The sequence below is a fragment of the Cenococcum geophilum genome (assembly GCF_001692895.1).
Source record: "Cenococcum geophilum 1.58 unplaced genomic scaffold K441scaffold_66, whole genome shotgun sequence".
NCBI classification, from domain to species: Eukaryota; Fungi; Ascomycota; class Dothideomycetes; order Gloniales; family Gloniaceae; genus Cenococcum; species Cenococcum geophilum.
The window spans coordinates 7,219-26,041 of record NW_027137624.1 but is presented as its reverse complement, the minus strand read 5'-3'; the positions used below and the strand labels follow the sequence as shown (position 1 = coordinate 26,041).

The 18,823-nt window shown below is 38.9% G+C and overlaps 2 protein-coding genes across 2 annotated transcripts; one reads left to right on the top strand and one right to left on the bottom strand.

The window, feature by feature from the left end:
• Nucleotides 1–28: 28 nt before the first annotated feature.
• Nucleotides 29–1,298, bottom strand: K441DRAFT_681725 (MED6-domain-containing protein; the record flags this gene model as incomplete). The annotated part of the gene is made up of 3 exons (XM_067651500.1): nucleotides 29–727; nucleotides 824–1,155; nucleotides 1,211–1,298. 3 exons carry the CDS (start codon nucleotides 1,296–1,298, stop codon nucleotides 29–31), a joined length of 1,119 nt encoding a protein of 372 aa, XP_067498007.1.
• Nucleotides 1,299–1,560: 262 nt separating this feature from the next.
• K441DRAFT_620987 (uncharacterized protein) lies at nucleotides 1,561–2,843 on the top strand. The gene is made up of 3 exons (XM_067645952.1): nucleotides 1,561–1,657; nucleotides 1,712–1,794; nucleotides 1,856–2,843. The coding sequence occupies exons 1-3, from the start codon at nucleotides 1,620–1,622 to the stop codon at nucleotides 2,611–2,613; spliced, it is 879 nt and encodes a 292-aa protein (XP_067498006.1). The 5' UTR covers nucleotides 1,561–1,619; the 3' UTR covers nucleotides 2,614–2,843.
• Nucleotides 2,844–18,823: the final 15,980 nt, after the last annotated feature.

Genomic DNA, 18,823 nt, shown 5'->3' with positions numbered 1-18,823 from the left:
TCATGCTTCCCCAACACCCTTTCATCTCTCATGTCGTCGGACTCCCAAGTGCTTTGCTCTTTCGCCTCTTTAACTTCCCAACTTCTCCCACTTTCGCCTGGCTCCCCTTCCCGGCCCCTGCCACAACTTCGCCTGGAGGCTTCGGAGTTGGCGCAGCGGTACTGACTGCACTCTCCCTCTCAGTGCTCACCCTCCCTCCTACTCCTACTCCTGCTCCTGCTCCTGCTCCTGGTGCCCTGACCATTCCCATTCCCAGTCCACCCATTCCCATACCGCCCGGCGCAGCTGACAAGGCAGCTGACTGTGCCTTGAGCTGTGCTGCAGCTTGCGCCGCATTCTGCGCTGCAATGCGTTCATTGGTCGATGAAAACACAAATGATCCGGGCTCGCCTTGTAGTGGGTTCTCATCGGCAAATTCAGTTGCAAATCGGGCAGTGAGATTGAGCGAATGCATGAACAGGGTGTCGGAGAATTTGGCATCATGTATGGAGTTATTAGAAGTAACAGGCTGAGATGCAGAATGTTGGATTGTTTGCGAAGTGGCTTCTGTTGGGGCGAGGGAACCACCAGGGGTTGTGGCACGGCTGAGAGTGCCGTTTTGAGCAGATGTCGTAGAAGAGGAAGCTTTTGCGGGAACAGGAAAGTAGGTATGGCCCGTTGCAGGTGTGAAGAGAGAGAGAGTTGAGGCTACTCCAAGGAACGAGGTGAGGGCTGTCGTTGCAGAGAGCTGGTTCCTGCGTCAGCTCCTTTATGACTATCAGATAATATGATGGTGTATTTCAACGATGAGAAGACTTTGACGTTACGAAGAAGTGCATCGTACAATTTTACTACCCAGTATGTCCGCTACGCTGGGTGCCATAAATATCTTTTCTGCAACAACCCAATACGTCCCTAGCACTTCAACCTCATCTTCTAGTCCCTGCTGTACAATGCGTTGTTGCTTCTGTATGACCCATGGTCCATCATCATTCTCTGGCTCTCCAATAACCATGAACTGAAGGCCGCCGGACGTCATGTTGCGGACCGCATCTTCGAAGGCTTGGCGGCTATCGAGGAGATTTCTTTGTTCAACGAAACGGTTTGCTTGCTGTAATATTACGTTATTGTTTGACATGTGGTCGAAAAAGGTAGAGGCATAGAAATAGCGATGGACTGGAACAGAAGATTAGCGGACCGAACTACTAGAGAGATGGATGGTATTGCTTACCTGAATTTGTATGAATGCCACGCAGAAACTCAACCCAGACTTGATCGTACCAAACTGTCTCATCGAGGGGTGGCCGTGATTGTGCCATGCTGTGTTTCGTAGTAGGTGAGATGAAGTTAAAAGTAGGAGGGCACAATTGACAGAAGCAAAGGCTGTGTACCCTCCTAAGCTACTATGGATATATCGCACGGCCCAAAACACTGTGCCGGATTTGTTCTGGGCATTCGTTAGTACCTTAAATTCGCAGTCAGTCGCCGATCAATAATGGAAAGCGATTGTCCGTTTAGAGTTGCAAGGGAGTGTATTTCATGAGGCTCGGCGGTTCGCCCCGCCCTTGCATTCAACCACGGATCCACCCACTTCTTAACACAACCTCATCACATCTGCAGTTACTCTCAAGTCGTGCATTATGGATCTTTTACAAAGTGTACGTAAAGAAGGTAGCCGGTATAGTACCCCAACCAAAGGTCGCTAATAGATAACTGCTAACGAATATCACAGTGGCGGTCGCGCTGATTTCAAGTGGGAGGATGTCAAGCAAGATTCACAGCGGGAGAACTATCTTGGGCATTCCCTAATGGCACGTACGTTTAGCCTACCTTCCCACATTACCTGTGATTAGATTAATTGATTAACAAACTGTAGCCGTTGGCCGTTGGCAGAAAAACCGCGATCTGAACTGGTATGCCAAGCCCGATACTCCCGCCACACAATCCGCTGCAGAGTCACTTGCCGAGGAGAAACGTCGAATTAAAGAAGCAGAAGAAGATGCGATGCTAGCAGCTATGGGTCTTCCTGTGCCACAGCGCGTGTCCACGAATGTGAACCTAACTCCTCTTGGAGAAAAGTCAAGCCAAGCGGAGACCAAGAAAGCAAGCAAGGAGACTACCACGGATGAAGGTGACACTAGTGCAGGTAATTTAGTCAGATATAGAGGGTACGGCGGGCAGCTTAGTGCTGCTGGTGATCGAGAAGGCGATATGCTAAGTGGGGATGGGTTAGAAAACGAACGACCAAATGGCAGGAGTCACAGGGATGAAAGGGGTAGGCATGGACAGCAAGAGCGAATAAATAGAAGACGAAGGGAGTATGATGGTCGTGAGCGCAATGGGAGGAGGCAATCTAGGAGTCAGTCGAGGAGACGGCATCGAAGGTCACGCTCACGGTCGTCAGGAAGAGAGAGAGATAAAGATCTAGATAGCCAGAGGCAGAGGCAGAGGCACAGGTCAAGGAGTAATAGTCAGCGACGGGGAGAGGAACGGAGTAGGCGGAGAAGAAGTTATCTTGATAGAGATGATGAGGATCGCTCACGGGCACATTCGCAAAATAGGGCGAAGTACGAGAGATACCGAAGGAGAAGTCGGTCGCCTTTAGAAAGATCAGATGGGCATAGGCGGCGGTAACCATCATATAAAAGGCTTCTCCAGTCCCGGGCAGTATGTACAAAAGTGTTTAGCACTAGTATCTACTTTACGACTCTTCTTAAACTTTGACCCACCTACAATTCGACATTCCTCCGAGATCTCTTTCTTTTCAAAATAAGTACCAGCAGAAGTTGCAAGGCAGCATCCCTATTCTTTTACACTATCCATAAATTAAGAATCTCCTGCTACTGAAATAAAGCTCAACTGAGAATTTGTGTGCATCCAAGAATAGATATGTGATTATTGTTGCCTTTAGACCTCCAGCATTTGTATGCGATACTTAGGTGCCAAAGCCAGGGGGGTTTACTAGACATCTGCAAGACAACTATAAGACAGTGACAGATTACAAGACGGTAAGACAGTCACATGCGGCATCTAGGAAATCTTCGTGAAGTCTTCGGAACTTAGAACTATTCTAAACTACGCGGGTTACTGCAGCAACAACTTATAATAATCCTACGAACCCCAATTCCGCATATATAACATGCGGAACGTTGGTCCCCCAACGCAAATTTTGACCCGAGTGTAATAAGCCAATTAGTTAACCCAAAGCTTTAATTTAGAGCTTTATTATATAAACTTTAATTAATATATATAGAGATGAGGTTTTCCAGGGGGAGACCCCCTGGGACCCCCCTATATAGAGCTTTTGCTTAATTTAGAAGTAGTAGTAAGATTAAGGCGCCTTAGTTACTGCTAGGTAAGGATCTACTGCAGTAACCGAGGCGCCCTACTTGAGCCGGGCCTAAAGAATATATTGGTCACGAATATAGCACATATTTGGACTGCAGAGCTTTAATGCAGAGCCCTCTACGTAGGATATAATATAGTAGATTGTGATTCTAATTTAAAGCTTTATATACTAAATATTTTTAATGCCTAATAACTATTAACTACGTTATTGCCCACCTAGTTCGGACGTACGACGATACGATGGCTTAGTGACAATATAATAGCTTGGCGCCGAGTAATAGGAGGGAGGAGAGGAAGGGAAGGAGATTAGGGGTGGCTTAGCCACTGCAAGAAGGTTATAATATTAGTATGGTGTTAAACTTTAAAAATTATATCCTAGGAGCTTAATTAACAACCCCTATATAAAACGTTAACAACGTTTAATTATAGAGCTTTAAACCGGTAGATCTCTTAGGAATGCCTATTATAAGTAGCTCCAAGTATAAAATCTAGAATATTTAGTAGTGGTGTGAGTATAGGATAGGGTATATATTTGCATTCCTAAATGTCATTATATGACGCAATTTTTGGGTGACGAAAACTAGCTATTAACGTTGCTCAACTAACACCTACTAGAGGTTCCTCCGTCCTTCCTATCTTCTCTCTTACCTATCTCCTTATCCGATACTGTCTATATCGCCACGTTAACTAATAGATCCCTTAGTAGGGACTAAGGAGTATTAGAGCACCTCTAGCTCTTATAAGGAAGAAGAAAAGAAGAAAGGAAGGTATAAAGGAGGGAGTATTTATAGACGGGAGGAGGCCTATAAGTATAGGAGATTAGGCAGCTATAATATAGCCATTAACGTTACTTAACTGACACCTACTAGAGGCTCCTCCATTCTTCCTATCTTCTCTCTTGCCTATCTCCTCGTCCGATACTATCTATATCGCCACGTCAACTAATAGGTCCCTTAGTGGGGACTAAGGAGGAGTATTAGAGCACCTCTAGCTCTTATAAGGAAGAAGAAAAAAAAAAAGGAAGATATAAAGGAGGGAGTATTTATAGATGGGAGGAGGCCTATAAGTATAGGAGGTTAGGCAGCCATAATATAGCTATTAACGTTGCTCAACTAACACCTACTAGAGGCTCCTCCGTCCTTCCTATCTTCTCTCTCGCCCGTCTCCTCGTCTAATGCTATCTATATCACCACATCAACCAATAGGTCCCTTAGTGGGGACTAAGGAGGAGTATTAGAGCACCGCCAGCTCTTATAAGGAAGAAGAAAGGAAGAAAGAAAGGTATAAAAGGAGTATTTATAGACGGGAGGAGGCCCTGCAAGTATGTGATTTGGTAAGTACTAATAGCATAAGATTCTCGTATAAGATGGGCTTAATTACTTACTAAAATATAGGGTGTCTCTATTACTGCAGTGGCTACTATAGTAGTAGAGACGCCTTAAATATTTAATGTAACCGACTACTGAGGCTATTAATAAGTAAAAGGTAGGCTACCGATATAGTGCGAACGATATAGTTGTTAATATCGTTTATAGCCTATTTTTGCTTCTAGTATACGCGTAAATTGTCCTTATATTCGGCGTAGAGCTAGTTATAGGTAGTGAGCTAGTTTAGGTCTAGCTTTGCTATTAATATAGCCGTAGGTAGTATGTCCCTTAGTATAGGCCGACTTAGTAGTTCTAGCTTTAGAAGATTTGGAAGATTATCTTTCTTCTTAGATAGGTCGATATACTACTATACCTTATTAGTTTTAGCTGTGTCTTAGATAATAAAGAACTATTAAATCTAATCGGATGGCTTATTAAGGATAAGGTTGATTTTTAATTCGGTAGGGGTTGTCATTTTTAGAATTTAATAGGTTAGGAAGGGTCTAGGTTAGGGTCTAGCTAGCGTCTTAGCAGAACCTTATTTAGACGTTAATTTAATTCATTAGTTTGGATTACCAAAATCCAAAATTTTATCACGGGGAGCGCGATTAATAACCCCTACTAACAGCTCTAACCACGTCTAATTTTTAATTTATAAATTGGCAGATCTATAGGTAACAATTATTGTAAGCAGCTCTAGGTGCGGTATATATAAAATCTTAACTATAGGGTAGAGAAGTCGTAGCTGCTAATATGCGGTCCTAAGTAGCATATATTCTCGGAGGTCACGTGACTCCTTATATAAGCGACATTTCCGCCCTTTAAAAAAAACTTAAAAAATTCCAAAAATTAATTAACGCTATAGATAGCAGCAATATTGATCTAGTAAGACTGCCAATTCTCCCTATATACTATTGTATATATATCTAACAGCTCTAGAAGCGGTAAGAAGGTAGGATAGATAGGGGGGTTAAAATTTAGAAAATTAGATTTCGCGGTTAAGCTATTTAAAAATTAGGAAACTAAGACGAATGCTATATTCTCCGCTTACCTCCGAGCCAGTATATAATTTCCTATTTAGGAAAAGTCGTTTATAAGTAGTTACTGCTACCTCCGTACAAAATCTTCTTATTATACCTCTTTAGTCTTACTTGTAAATAACTAAAATCGTTTTATATTAAACCTACGTTCGAATATAAGCCCTAAAAGCTTCTTAACTCATAAGATTGCTACATAAGTTAGCCCGGCTATCTTATCCTTTTCCTTAATATTTAGAACCACCCGGTTAAGTGTTAGGCCCTAGCTTTTATATATAGTAAGAGCAAAAGCTAGAGTAATTAGAAATTAACGCCGTAAGTAAAAGCCTTTTATACCCTTTTACTTATAAAGTATGGAAAATATAGGGACAACTTTCTTATTATCCTGCCGAGTAAATAGGGCAGGTCCGTTATACCTATCTACTGCAATTAGTAGTAACTAAGGCTGATCCTTTTTAATATCCACGTGTCCCTTTTATACGATATCTTTAACTATACCAGTAGTACCGTTTACTAAGCCTAGTTTAACCCAGATATTCTATATTAGCATTACTTTCGCGCCAATATATAGGGCTAGATTCTCTATAGTATCGCACTAATTAGGAGTAACTTTCTGCGCACCTACACCAGTATTAACTAACTTAATAACCACTACTGGCTGTAAAAGGTCGCGAAGCTAAATAGTGTTATACTTACCTATAGCAGCGCGCGTGCTATATAGCCGAATTGCATTATTAAAGCTCGCAACTTTATTGGTGGATAGGCCCTACTTATACCTAGTTAAAAGAAGCTTCTAGGTCAAATTACTTATAGAATTACTACGTAGCTCCGTAAGGGCTGTCCTAAATACAAAGCTCTTAGCGTTATCACCGCCCTGCCGTATAACTTAATCTAGGACAGCTGTTCGGTTAATTACCTTATAGGCTTCCTTTTTATAGCTAGCGAGCTCTAATAGCCTAGCGGGTAAATTGCTATATAAGGCCGCCTAACCTATAGAGGGAAGTTAATGGAAATCGCCTACTAGCAAGATATTCAAGCCTTTAAAGTAGTCGTTATTATATATAGGGTAGATCTAACGGAGGCGGCGATTAATCTAGGCTAGATATAATTGCCTAATTATAGATTTCTTATTAAGGACGAGATAGTAAATATTCTTAAAAGCTTGCTATAGAGGCGTAAGATTGGTAGTAGGCAATTCCTTAAACGGGAAATTTACTAGCAACCTTAATAGATTATATATAGTTCTGCCGTTAATATTAAAGGCAGCTACCCTAGTAGGGGCCGCTCGAGCTAATAGTATCGGCTTACTATTAGCCCTTACTATATTATAGAGCGTAGTAGAGAGAACAGCAATAAGATATAATTTGCCGGTTCCTACCTCTCCATTAACATTAATCCGCAGTGGGGGGGGGCTAAGGCCCGCTTAGATCTGCCTATAGTAATTAACTATAATATTATAGATATAACGCTGACCTGGTTATAAGGAGGATAGAGTTACTATTTAAGATAGGCGGCTCTATAGTAGAGGCTGTAGCTATACTTCCTGCTAATAAGTCCTCTTATTAAGCTGCGGGTATGTACCCTAATATATACTCTAGTTGTAGTTATAATTAAGCTCCCTATTACCAAGCCTGTCAGAATCCTTAATTTTAACTCCGTTAGTATTTTAAACGCGGGCATATAGGGCCTTAAAGGACTAGTATAGCTCTAAGTCGTCTATAAAACCGCCATTAAACTTATTAATATTATTAGCAGTTTTACGGCCTTTCTCTAGTTTCCAATTATAGAAGTAGTTAGGTAGGTGCTAATAAGAGTTAACATAAGCCTAATAGGAAGCTATATAATTAGGGGCCCCGAATTTATTAGTATAAGTAGCTACTTCCTTATACTCCCTTTACGGGTAATAAAGAATAAGCTTTATACGGCAGAACTTAAAATACTACGGATAGAAATAATCGCCGTTATATCGCAGAAAGTACGATATAACTTAAGGCCTTACTCTTAGTCGACGCTTATAAGTAGAGTAATTAAAATAGAGTAGAAAATTAAGGAAAGTAATATCCTCTACCCTATTTAGGCGGCGCTTATATTTCTTATAGTTAGATAGTCCGCACCCTCTTAGTTGCCTATTATTAAGCTTATACATAGCACTTTAATTATCCTCCTAGCGGTAGTTTAAAGTTACTATATTCCTAGAGCCTTCACAAAGGGGAATATTAAGAAGTAGATAGTATACCTCCTGCGCTAACTAATTGCGTTTAGTAATAAGCTTATTTATAAACCTAGCCACGACCAAACTAAAGGTATAAAGGCTATTGGTATACGGCTGTACTAATTAGAGTAACTCCTAGTAGGAAGTTAACTTCTTCTCTTCCTTACTGCAATATTTGCCTATATAGTTAACTATTACTAATATACTCGTAGCAGGTGACGTATTAATATTCGCCATCCACGCTAATATTATAGCTGCATTATAACTATTAAGAAGCTTATCGTTACGCTATAGACAGAACGTCTAGTAATATAGATTTTAATCCTTTAATATAGCGGCCTTATTACGGAGAGAGCGTGGAAAATAGAAGCGGCACTCCTTTACTTTAGTGGAGCCTTTCTTTAATCTTAAGCAGTAAGATTCGGTACAATTACGGTGCCGTTAAAATCGATTAAGGTAGGCAGTAAAAAGCTTACTAGTATTAAGCTGTTCTTTATAGCTAAGAGTAAAAGGATATTAGAGATCGGGAGACCTAGATTAATTAGGATTAATTACAGATATAAAAGTAGCCCAGTACTTAGTAAAAGCCGCCCTTAAGTCACTAGCTGACGGATCTGGCCTTAGGGCTGTTAAACTTTATAAGAAGCTATGTATATAGCCGCTACCTTATACCTACTACTTATATTAAGACTAAAAGTTAGTGCTATTAAATAGGCCTATAAGTACGTGCTTTCTAAACAAATTAAAGCGGCGATATAGCTAGTAAGTAGTAATATGCGGATTATTATTAAGATTTTAAGAAGTAATCCGGTAGCGCTAAGCCTTATTAATAGCCTTATATTCGTTAAATAGAGGTATATAAGAGTATAGATTATGCTAATATAGATTAGTAGCGCTAAGTATAAAGAATAGAGACCCGCTTTTAATATTCTTAGTATAAGCCGTAAGCTTATTTCTCTTCTGCCTCTAGTAAGGTCTAATGCCCTTAAGGTTCCGTATATGCCATATAATCTTATTTAGCAACTAGCTACCCCTATTACTATTTATAAGATTACTAAGCTTATCTAAAGATAGACTATTTTTATTTAATTAGCCGCAAAGGAAGCGGGTAGCGTTAAGGGCTTACTCTCTTATAATCCGATTAAATATATAATAGCGAAATAAGGGGTAGCAGCTAAACCAACCGTCCTAATACTTAAGCATATGCTTAGTGTACGCAGCTAGGGTAACCGTACGGCTTCGTGGTATGTCAAAATTGGCTTTACCATAAGGAAACAGAGTAAAAAAGGCGCCGCGTATAATAAAGCTAGCTAATCGCTTAGAGAGAGGTGTCTATCGCATAGTGGGAACCTCTAGGCCCGCTTATAGGTCTTATTAGTATTAAACCTCGCAACCTAAAAGCTCTAATTTATTAAGGTTAGGTACTAAATTAGAAACTAAAGTATCCAGTATATCGTCATTAAATTCACCGTCTAGTATATTACTGCTAAGCTCGGCAGGTAGAGGATTAATAGCAGGAGGACGTTATATAGGAGTAGTAGGGTAAGCCGTTAGGCCACTAGAATTAGACTCTAACTTATTAATATAAGGTAGCTAATCTAATATAGAGCCATTTTCGGGTAAGCTAGTAAGCCAAGTGCTACATATTTCAACGTCACGATAATTAGGATAATTGGCCTTTAGAAAGTAAAGCCACTATACTATAGCAGAGCGCCTTATAGTATACCACTTAGTAAACCGCTAACCTAGGTATTCGCCACCCTCTACTACCGTAGGCCTTACGACCAGTATATCGAGTTTAGTAGGTAGCCGTAGTAGCTGCCTTTAAGTCTTTAGTATATTCTAGCCAAAGTAGCAGACATAGCTAGTATAGCGATATTACTGGCCGCGTACACGCACGACTTGTAGATAAACGTATACGCGCGCAATTAGAAGCTCCTCCACCGCGGTAAGTATAGGTAGGAAGCTAAGAATAGGCCCTAGATCGAGCCCGTTGCTTTTACCAAATAGGGGAGAAAGGGTTAGATATTTAAGGCTATCGGCGTCCTTAATGTAGGCTTTATATACACCTATATTGTCACCCTCCGTAGCTAGGCCCATTTGGAACCACCGCTCCTTACAATAACTGCACGTCTCTATCCCTTAACACGTCAACTTGGGCACCCGTGTTATCGATAAGAGCCTACCAATCAGATCAATAGAATTCAATGCCTGTGCTTAGGAATACAAAGCTTCTGATTTCATAGCGAAATAATATATAAGCTTATCTTTGGAGTTAAGTCACTTGATATAAAGTCTCTAGCGGCCGTACTTCTTGCAGAACGGTATTTTATAGATACTGCAGCTAAAATAAGTCCTTAAATGACGCTGCCACCTAGATAAACGCGTTGTTCAAGTTTTGGTGTTCGCGCACGGGCCTTCTCCTCTGGGTACCCTAACGTGTTAAGGGATACATTCAGCTTATAGTATACTCCTAAACTTCTTAATTCGCTCCTAATTAATAGCCAAAATAGGTAGTGATATAGCCGTAGTCGGAGCTTACCGCGAGAAAGGTGGTATTAGTGGTAGGGTAGGTATTAGCAGTAGAGCAGGCATAGGAGCTAGTTCCAGTAAGGACGTATTTAGGCCATCTAGGGTGCCTCTTCTACTGTATAGAGCTTTATCTGTAGTATATAGCGGAGGAGTAGGCGAGTAAGCTTTACCCCGCTAATTAAGAATACGGTACTCCCATTATATTGCCCTAATTGTCTTCCACCGTTAAGCTATTTTAGGGGTATCTTAACTGTTCTGGCCGCGAGGTAAGAAGACATCCTTAGTATTGGTTTTAGGTAAAGCATTTCGTTAGCGCTTTATAGGACGAGTCTTAGTAAAACCAAGCTCTACTTTCCGCCTATTTAAATCATATTTAGAGCCCTAGGAAAGTAAGTAAAAGTAGAAGAAATATATAGGGAAAACGTGCCTTTAACCGACACGATTAATATTGCTTTAAAAGCTTAGTAGATAGGCCGTTTTTAATAAAATTAATACGGGGTTGTATTAAACAGCACTTGTTACACTTAATTAGAGCAGGTTCTACTATAGTTAAGACGCGTATAGTAGTATTAATAGAGATGTCAACAAAAAGGTTAATTTGTCAATAGTGAGATCTTAAATATTTTAATATTCGTCACGTGTATTCTGCAGGTAGATACTGCCCGCGGTTTTTTTTTGGACTAATTAAAAGCCGGCTTAGCAAGGGTTTGAAATCCAGGACCCGAAAATATAGACCACTCGTACCTCGGGTCAATAAGGTCAAGTAGTCCGTGCAGAACACGTATAGCCTTATTCAGACCTGCGGAGGATATATTATCCTATCCGAGGATAGCCCGGATATTACCTCAGCAGGCTTAGACCTGATTCTGTTGGTGCGGATTTTCAATCGGTCCGCAAGCTGACTAACTACATTTAACGTGTTCCACCACTTACCTCAGCGAGCTCAGACGTGATTTTTTTTGGCTAGCGTCGGAATAACAGCTACGCCGTCTCCTTCTTGCAAAATCACGTCTGAGAGCCTTTGGCGAGATTTGTTAAAAACGTAAGCAAAATCCAATAAATAGAGATTATAGATATCTAATTTATTTATTTATACAACGCGCTATTATTACCAAAAGTTCATATATTATTTTTAAGGCTTAGTACTACTAGATAGTATAGATTTTATAATACGGCCATAGCCTAGTCCTAACATCAATTTTGTTAAAGTTAAAAAACGCGTTGTTAAAAGCGTAAGCANATATTATATCTTATTAAATNGTCTACTAATATAGANAAAACTATACAGATATATAGATATCTACTACTTAAAGCTATTGCAACACCTAGTAGGTGCTATAGTTGGGTCCTTCCTTAAAAATATCCTCCCTTGGCCCGGAGTGCCTCTACTACTACTAGGGGTAAGCTTTGGGCAGAGCCTCATGCAGAGCCTTAGTAGAGCTTCGTGCAAAGCCACGCGTAGAACTTCGTGCAGAGCTTCGTGCAGAACCACGTGCAGGCGTGCAGAGCTTCGTGCAGAGCTTCGTGCAGAGCTTCGTGCAGAGCTTCGTGTAGAGCTTCGTGCAGAGCTTCGTGCGGAGCTTAATGCAGAGCTTCGTGCGGAGCTTAATGCAGAGCTTCGTGCAGAGCCACGTGCAGGCGTGCAGACGTGTAGATGTGCAGACGTGCAGACATGCAGACGTGCAGACGTTCGTACGGGCGATCAATTGCAGAGATGTTTGTAGAGACGATTGTATAGGCAATTGATCAATTGATTGTATGGGCGTTCGTACGGGCGTTCGTACGGGCGATTATAGAACCTTCCTAGTATATTAGTGCTGCGTGTTAGTAGAGCTTTAGAGCTCTATATAGGGCTTTAAGTAGAGCTTTAAGTAGAGCTTTAAGTAGAGCTTTAAGCAGAGCTTCGAGCAGAGCTTCAAGCAGAGCTTCAAGCAGAACTTTTACGGAGCTTCGTGCGGAGCTTCGTGCAGAGCTTTTGCAGAGCTTTGGTAGAGCTCCGTGCAGATCTCTGTGCAGGTCTCCCCCTAAGCTTCGTTCCGCAGAGCTCTCGCAAAGCTCTACGGCTCTACGTAAACGCAGAGCTTGCAACTCTATTAGGGCCTACACTATAACCTATAAAGGGCTACAAAGTAAATAAATTAAATAGGTATATACCAGATAAAATACCTACTAGTTGCGAAGAGGGCTGGCAACGTAGGCGTAAGCGTTTAGCATTGGTGTTTACTGCGCGGCTTAGCGGTATAGAGGTAGAATTAGGGCCTCTACGGCAACAAATTCCTCTTAATATCGCGCGCATATAAGGGGCTAAAGATCTCATAACTTATAGAGTAGGCTTTTCTCTATAATTTGGTGTAATTTTTATATTAATAAGTATTATAGGAGGGCAGATCAATTTCGTTAAAATTAATAAGGTCTTCTCATATAAATAGGGTTTAGGTTTTCTACAAATCTCGCCAAAGGGCCTCAGACTAAGAAAACGATTACCGTCCTAAATCAGCTTAGCGGACGGTGCGGATATTCCTATATCCGTAATCAATTTCTTAGTCTGAGCTTCTGAGGTAATTCCACCACTCATCCGGCCACACCAGTCATCCGGCCACCCCACCAGCACCAAGACGCGTCTTCGTACCAAAACAATAATGTCATCAATTCAGAGCTCTAAATCACCCCAGAAAGAGGGTAGACTAGTTCTTGCTAAACAAACCGTTCAAAATAATAGAATTTCAAGTATTCGTAGGGCTGCAACGTGGTAGGGTGGCCGGATGACTGGTGTGGCCGGATGACTGGTGGAACACGTTATGCGAAACCACCAGAATCACGTCTAAGCCGCATTCATAACGTTTATTACGCGCTCCGACAATATCCGCATTACAGAGGTTGCGGATATTAAAATAACTTAATAGTAGTATTTTATATCCTTTCCTAAAGTTTATTAATTATATAACAGAACCTAGGCTTTCAGGCTATATCATTTTTATTACTTAGGTATTGTCGACCTGAATCAGGTTATCTTATCACCGACTCAGCAACCTCCCATTGACTCAGTCATTGACTCAATCATTGACTCGGTCATTGACTCGGTCACTTACCCCTTATTTCCATTGCCACCCCCTACCCCTATCTCGTTCTCATTTCCTACACCTTTCCTATGTATATATAGAGGCTCTTAGAGCCACATTTAATAGACAGAGTCATCATTCTTTTCTTACAATCGGTGCACGGACTACCGATCGACAGGTATTCTTAGGTCTTATGCTTATTTTTACTAAAAAAAAAAACGCGTTATTAAGGATTGTAGAACTCTATATAATTTTATTAAACGCTAGCTAATATATATAAAACCTATATAGATCTACAATAGGTACCTTAAGGCACCTACTATAGCTAGGTAGATATACAGCATCCGCGTTATACTAGATAATCTTACTCTAAACCCTACTACAAGCCGACTACTAAGTTACGGATATTTAAGTTAACCCACAGTATGCCGCCACAAAAACTTGTTAGAAGGAGAGGTAGAAGGTTAAATAAGATACTAAAACAGCCGCTACCGTATTGGGTGCCGGGTACTTAACCTTAAAGAGGTTGTGTGGTAGAGTGGGCGCGACGGCTATAGGACCTTTAAGATTAGCTTCTTATGCTTTACGGAAAGAGTAAGGCCCGGCAGCTAAGTAAGATTAATAAGGCTATTATATTTTTATATCTATATCGCGGACGTATAGAGCAGCTTAAAGTCCTTAGGTAGTTACTGTTTAAGGAAAAAGATATAATACTTATTATAAGAACCTTATTTAGCAAGAGTATAATAATATAAGTAATGCTATATCTTCTTCGGGCCTTAGTAGTAATTATTATCTTGCCACTTAATGCAATTGGTGCAGAGTAAAAGGTAAAGATTAAGGAGCTTCCTAAAATAAGGCCGGTTTACGTATATAAGGAGATAATATCCAAACGTCTTTTTAGGGGAAATCCGCATTAGAGTATATACCTATATTTTAATATCGCCAGAGCTATTAGCTAGGGAAAAGCTCTATAAGATTTTTATCTACCCTACTTTCCACACGTATATTAGCTTAGTGGTAATTAATAAGGTGCACCTTATAGTTAATTAGGGGGGTTTATTCCGGAGTTTATATATATAGCTATAAAAAGTGCGGTCGTTATTAGGGCGGAGGCCTTAGTTTACTTATACTATAACGCTTAATAATATAACGTTTAAGATTATATAAGAGTTAGCGGGCTTTTAAGATAATATTAATATAGTACGGACGTTAATTAACCGGCCAGATCTATTAATTATTAGAGAATACGTTAAGCGAGGGAGTAAGAAATCCTTTAAGAGCTTATACTTTATTATAGACCGCGCATATAAAGAAGCTCTAGAAGGGAATCTATTATCTATACTAATTAGAAGGGTATTTAGTTAGATATCCGCTATATCTGCCTATTAGAGGGTTAAATATATACTAACTCCTTACTAAATCCTAAAGACGATTGTCTTCTTTAATTTAAAGGATATAATATTATAATACAGAGACACAATTCGTTTGTGGTTAATATATTATAGGTACTGGGAAGTATAAACTAGAAAAGCAGTTTAGCTTTATTATATATCGTTAGCTACTATAGATAAGGATAGACTATATAAGGAGTTTAAAAAGCCTAACTCTAAAATCCGCATTCTAGTCTCCTTTAATGCGCTTACCTACGGCGCTAATATTCCTAATATTAATTATATTATATAGTATTGCATACCTAAAATAAAGTTAATTAATATAATATAGCAACGATTTAGGCGTGCTGCTTATAGTAGTAGTTAAATAGATATAGTAATATTCCTAATTAAGGATTAGTACAAAGGTCCGCGTAAGGATATTGCTAGGCTAGTTAAAGGTTGTAATTATACGGGTAAAGCTTTCCGATCCTAGCTAAGTTAACTTAGCCGCGAATATTATATTAAGCGAGAGATATTACAAGAGGTATTATAAGAAGACGGGGCTGCTAATTTTACTAGTAATATATCTTTAAGAGTGTCCGTATATAGTGATGCTAATTCTAATCCGTTCGCATCTAATATAGGGCAAAAGCTTAGTCTAAGTGGAATATCTATAGTTCTACCCGTAGATATCCTACTAAGGAAACTAGCGCGGCGCCTAAAGACTAAGGCTAAGAAAAGAGTAGAGCTCTTCTATTATATCTATACTCTTATAAATAAGGAAAAGGGCTGCTTATAAAAGATTATATTAGAGAACTATAAGGAATAGTCTCCGTCCGCTAGTAGCTAGGGTTATTACTCTAACTATAATCCTACTTTACAGGCTTTTAAAGAGTTTAATATCTACAAGCTATATACAGAGGGGATTCTAAGGAAAATACAATAAAAGGCCTTTACTATAAGTATAAAAAACTAGTTCTATAACTAGGTAGAGAAGAAATATTAGCACGCTATTTAGAATCCGACCTTAAGCTATATTATATCTAATAAACAAATTACCGCTCTCTATAGTTGCGCCTAGTATATAACCAGCTATAAGGCGCTTAAGAGAAACCTACCTAATTATAATTATAATTAGCTTAGTAATAATCTAGATAAGTTTATTACCTTTATTTAAGCGGAGGTAGAAAAGGCAAATTAGGTAAAAACCTAGCTATTAGCGTTAGTAAGTAAATTAAAAGATAGCGTAGAGTGGATATTACTACGGTTTAGGGTAGTAGAGAGGTGTATAATATTAGCAGCTTAAAGTCCATAAATATAAGTAGCCTAGCTATCTTAATTAATATCCGCCGAAAATCTACATATAGGCCTGTTAATACTATTACCTTTTTAGTCTATATCTAGTAGGAACGCGTAGCTAGCTAGCCTAAACTCTAGCTAGTAGAATACCTCTAGGCTAAATATACTAAAACCCTATAATGGATATTAATCCTAATAACGTAATAATCGGGTCCAGTTTTTAATATAAGGCGAATATTTAGGATCTTAAATTTAGGCCCGCTCTTAGGTTTAATATTACGGCGGGTATTAACAGCCTTAGGGTAATAATTAGCGTTAGTTATTGTCTAGTATTAGGTATCGGCCTCTCGGATATTAGGGTCTATACTATAATAATAAACGTTAACTCCCTATAGCTCCCGGATATCTAAGTCTATACTATAGTATTAGAAACCAGTCTCTGGGGTAGGCTAAGTATTATAGCTTATAAAGTAGCTCCGCATCTTAACTCTTAGAATAATCCGGATATTAGAGCTTATAGCGGAGTATTAAGTCTTAGCCTTTAGAGCAATCTAGATATTAAAGTTTATAACGCAGCATTAAATCTAAATCCTTAGGGCAGTCTAAGTATTAGAGCTTATAGTGTAATATTAAGTCTTAACTTTTAGATAAGCCTAAGGTTTAGTATTCGCAATATAGCACTAAATCTCCAATTACGAAAAATCCTAAAGTTTAAGATTTATACCGTAGCACTAGTTCCTAGGTAGTAGGAAATCCGGAAATTTAGAATTTGTAATATAGTATTAGATCTCCACTCCTAGAAAATCCCAAGGCTTAGGATTTAGGTTATAATACTAGATCTCCGCTCTTAGGAAACTCTAAGGCCTAGGGTTTATAGGCTAATACTTAATCTCCACCCTTTAAACTGGGCGTAGTTTAGAATTTGCGTACTAATGCTTAATCCCCGTCTTCTAAATTAGATGTAGCTTAGAATTTATAGCCTAATATTTAATCTCCGCTCTTTAAGCTAAGCGCAGCTTAGAACCTATAGCCTAGTACTTAATATTCGCCCTTAGTTTTAGATATAACGCAGCTATTAGGTCCGCCTCGCAGTAAGAGAAAACAAAAGGATATATCTACGTACTTTAAAAGTAAGAAATCTGCTTATTAAGTAAACCTAATATCCGCTTATAACCCTCCTCTATCACCTTAGCTAAGCAGTAATTTTATATTAATATTACTTTATAAGTTAACTAGACGGCACCTACTTACTTTAATTAGTAGTAACTTAACTATAAAGGATTTGCGCGTTACAAATAAGCGTATATAAGGTAGTTAATGTTTACTAAGGTAAGTTATAGCGGCGATTATTTATTAGCGAGCTAATTTAATAAAATCGGCAGCGTGGATATTTACCTTAATTAACCTCTATACCTCTTCTTCTACTAACCTTCTACCTTACAACACTGCATCGCAAACTTTACCGTTGTTGTTTTATCTACTATCTATTAGTATACCACTATCTATAATGCCTTTATTTATACCTCTAAATACGTTCAATAGCTATTTAGTTAAGGAATTTAATATACGCGATGTTAACGATAAAATAATTAAGGACACTTTTAAGGACGCTCTTTCTTTTACTAATCCTTTAAAATATTTACCTAAAGAGTAAGCTTTCTAATACTAAATTATACCTACAGCTAATATAATTTTAGGAAATATATACTAAAGCACTCTTTATCGGATATAGCAGAGCACTATAATAATGCTATTATAAAATCCGCTAGAAATCCACTTACCTCTTTACTACTTACCTCTTTGCCACCTACTTCTCTACCGCCTACCTCTTTGCCGCCTTTATTTAAGCCGCTTATTTCTCCGCCTACTACTTCTAAAAAGTTTAATCCTTATTATACTTCTACTTCTCTTAAGAGGTAGGCTAATAGAATTGCTATGTAAAATATTTAGTATAAGATAGCTTTTAAATTATATGTGTTAGCTATACTCTTTTAGTATTTTATTTACTAATTTACCTCTTATAGTAACCTAATAGAAATGTTAGAGATTTTAAATAACGATAAAGAGAGTAATCTTAATAACGCCGACTCTCCTAAAAGCCCTCCTCTATTATCTTATAATCTCCGTAGTCCTTGCAATCTCTACAGTACACAGACGGTCTAAGTTATAACGTTAGATATTAATACGAATAAGCGCCTTCCTATTTAGATGCCGTTAGTAAATAAATAATATACCCTAAAAGCTAGTGCTTGGGAGAATATAAAGGAAGCTCGCTAGTGGATATATACCCATGTCTAAAATATTAAGGGTAGCTCTAGTATATTGCGTAATCCGCTATACGCTCTATACGTTAAACAAGACTATAAATATTACGTTTATAAGCAGAACTTTAGCTATATTTTAGAGGTATATGCTTAAGATATCGCTTAAGTAGTAGGTTATATAAAAAGGTATATACTAATAGTATACTACTATTCTATCGGCTAACACGTATATAGGATAGTTTGCTAATACTAGAGCCGGTTATACCTTAGCGTAAAAAACGTACGTAATTAGCTTCTATTAGTAGTCCGGCTAGAATACCTACTAAGAAGGTATAATATCCGCATTTTAA

Excerpts from the sequence above, each read along its gene's own strand:
- K441DRAFT_620987 (XM_067645952.1), top strand. The coding sequence starts at position 1,620 with ATGGATCTTTTACAAAGTGTACGTAAAGAAGGTAGCCG. Across the intron at positions 1,658-1,711 it reads GTACGTAAAGAAGGTAGCCG|TGGCGGTCGCGCTGATTTCA; the intron begins GTATAGTACCCC and ends CGAATATCACAG. Across the intron at positions 1,795-1,855 it reads TGGGCATTCCCTAATGGCAC|CCGTTGGCCGTTGGCAGAAA; the intron begins GTACGTTTAGCC and ends AACAAACTGTAG.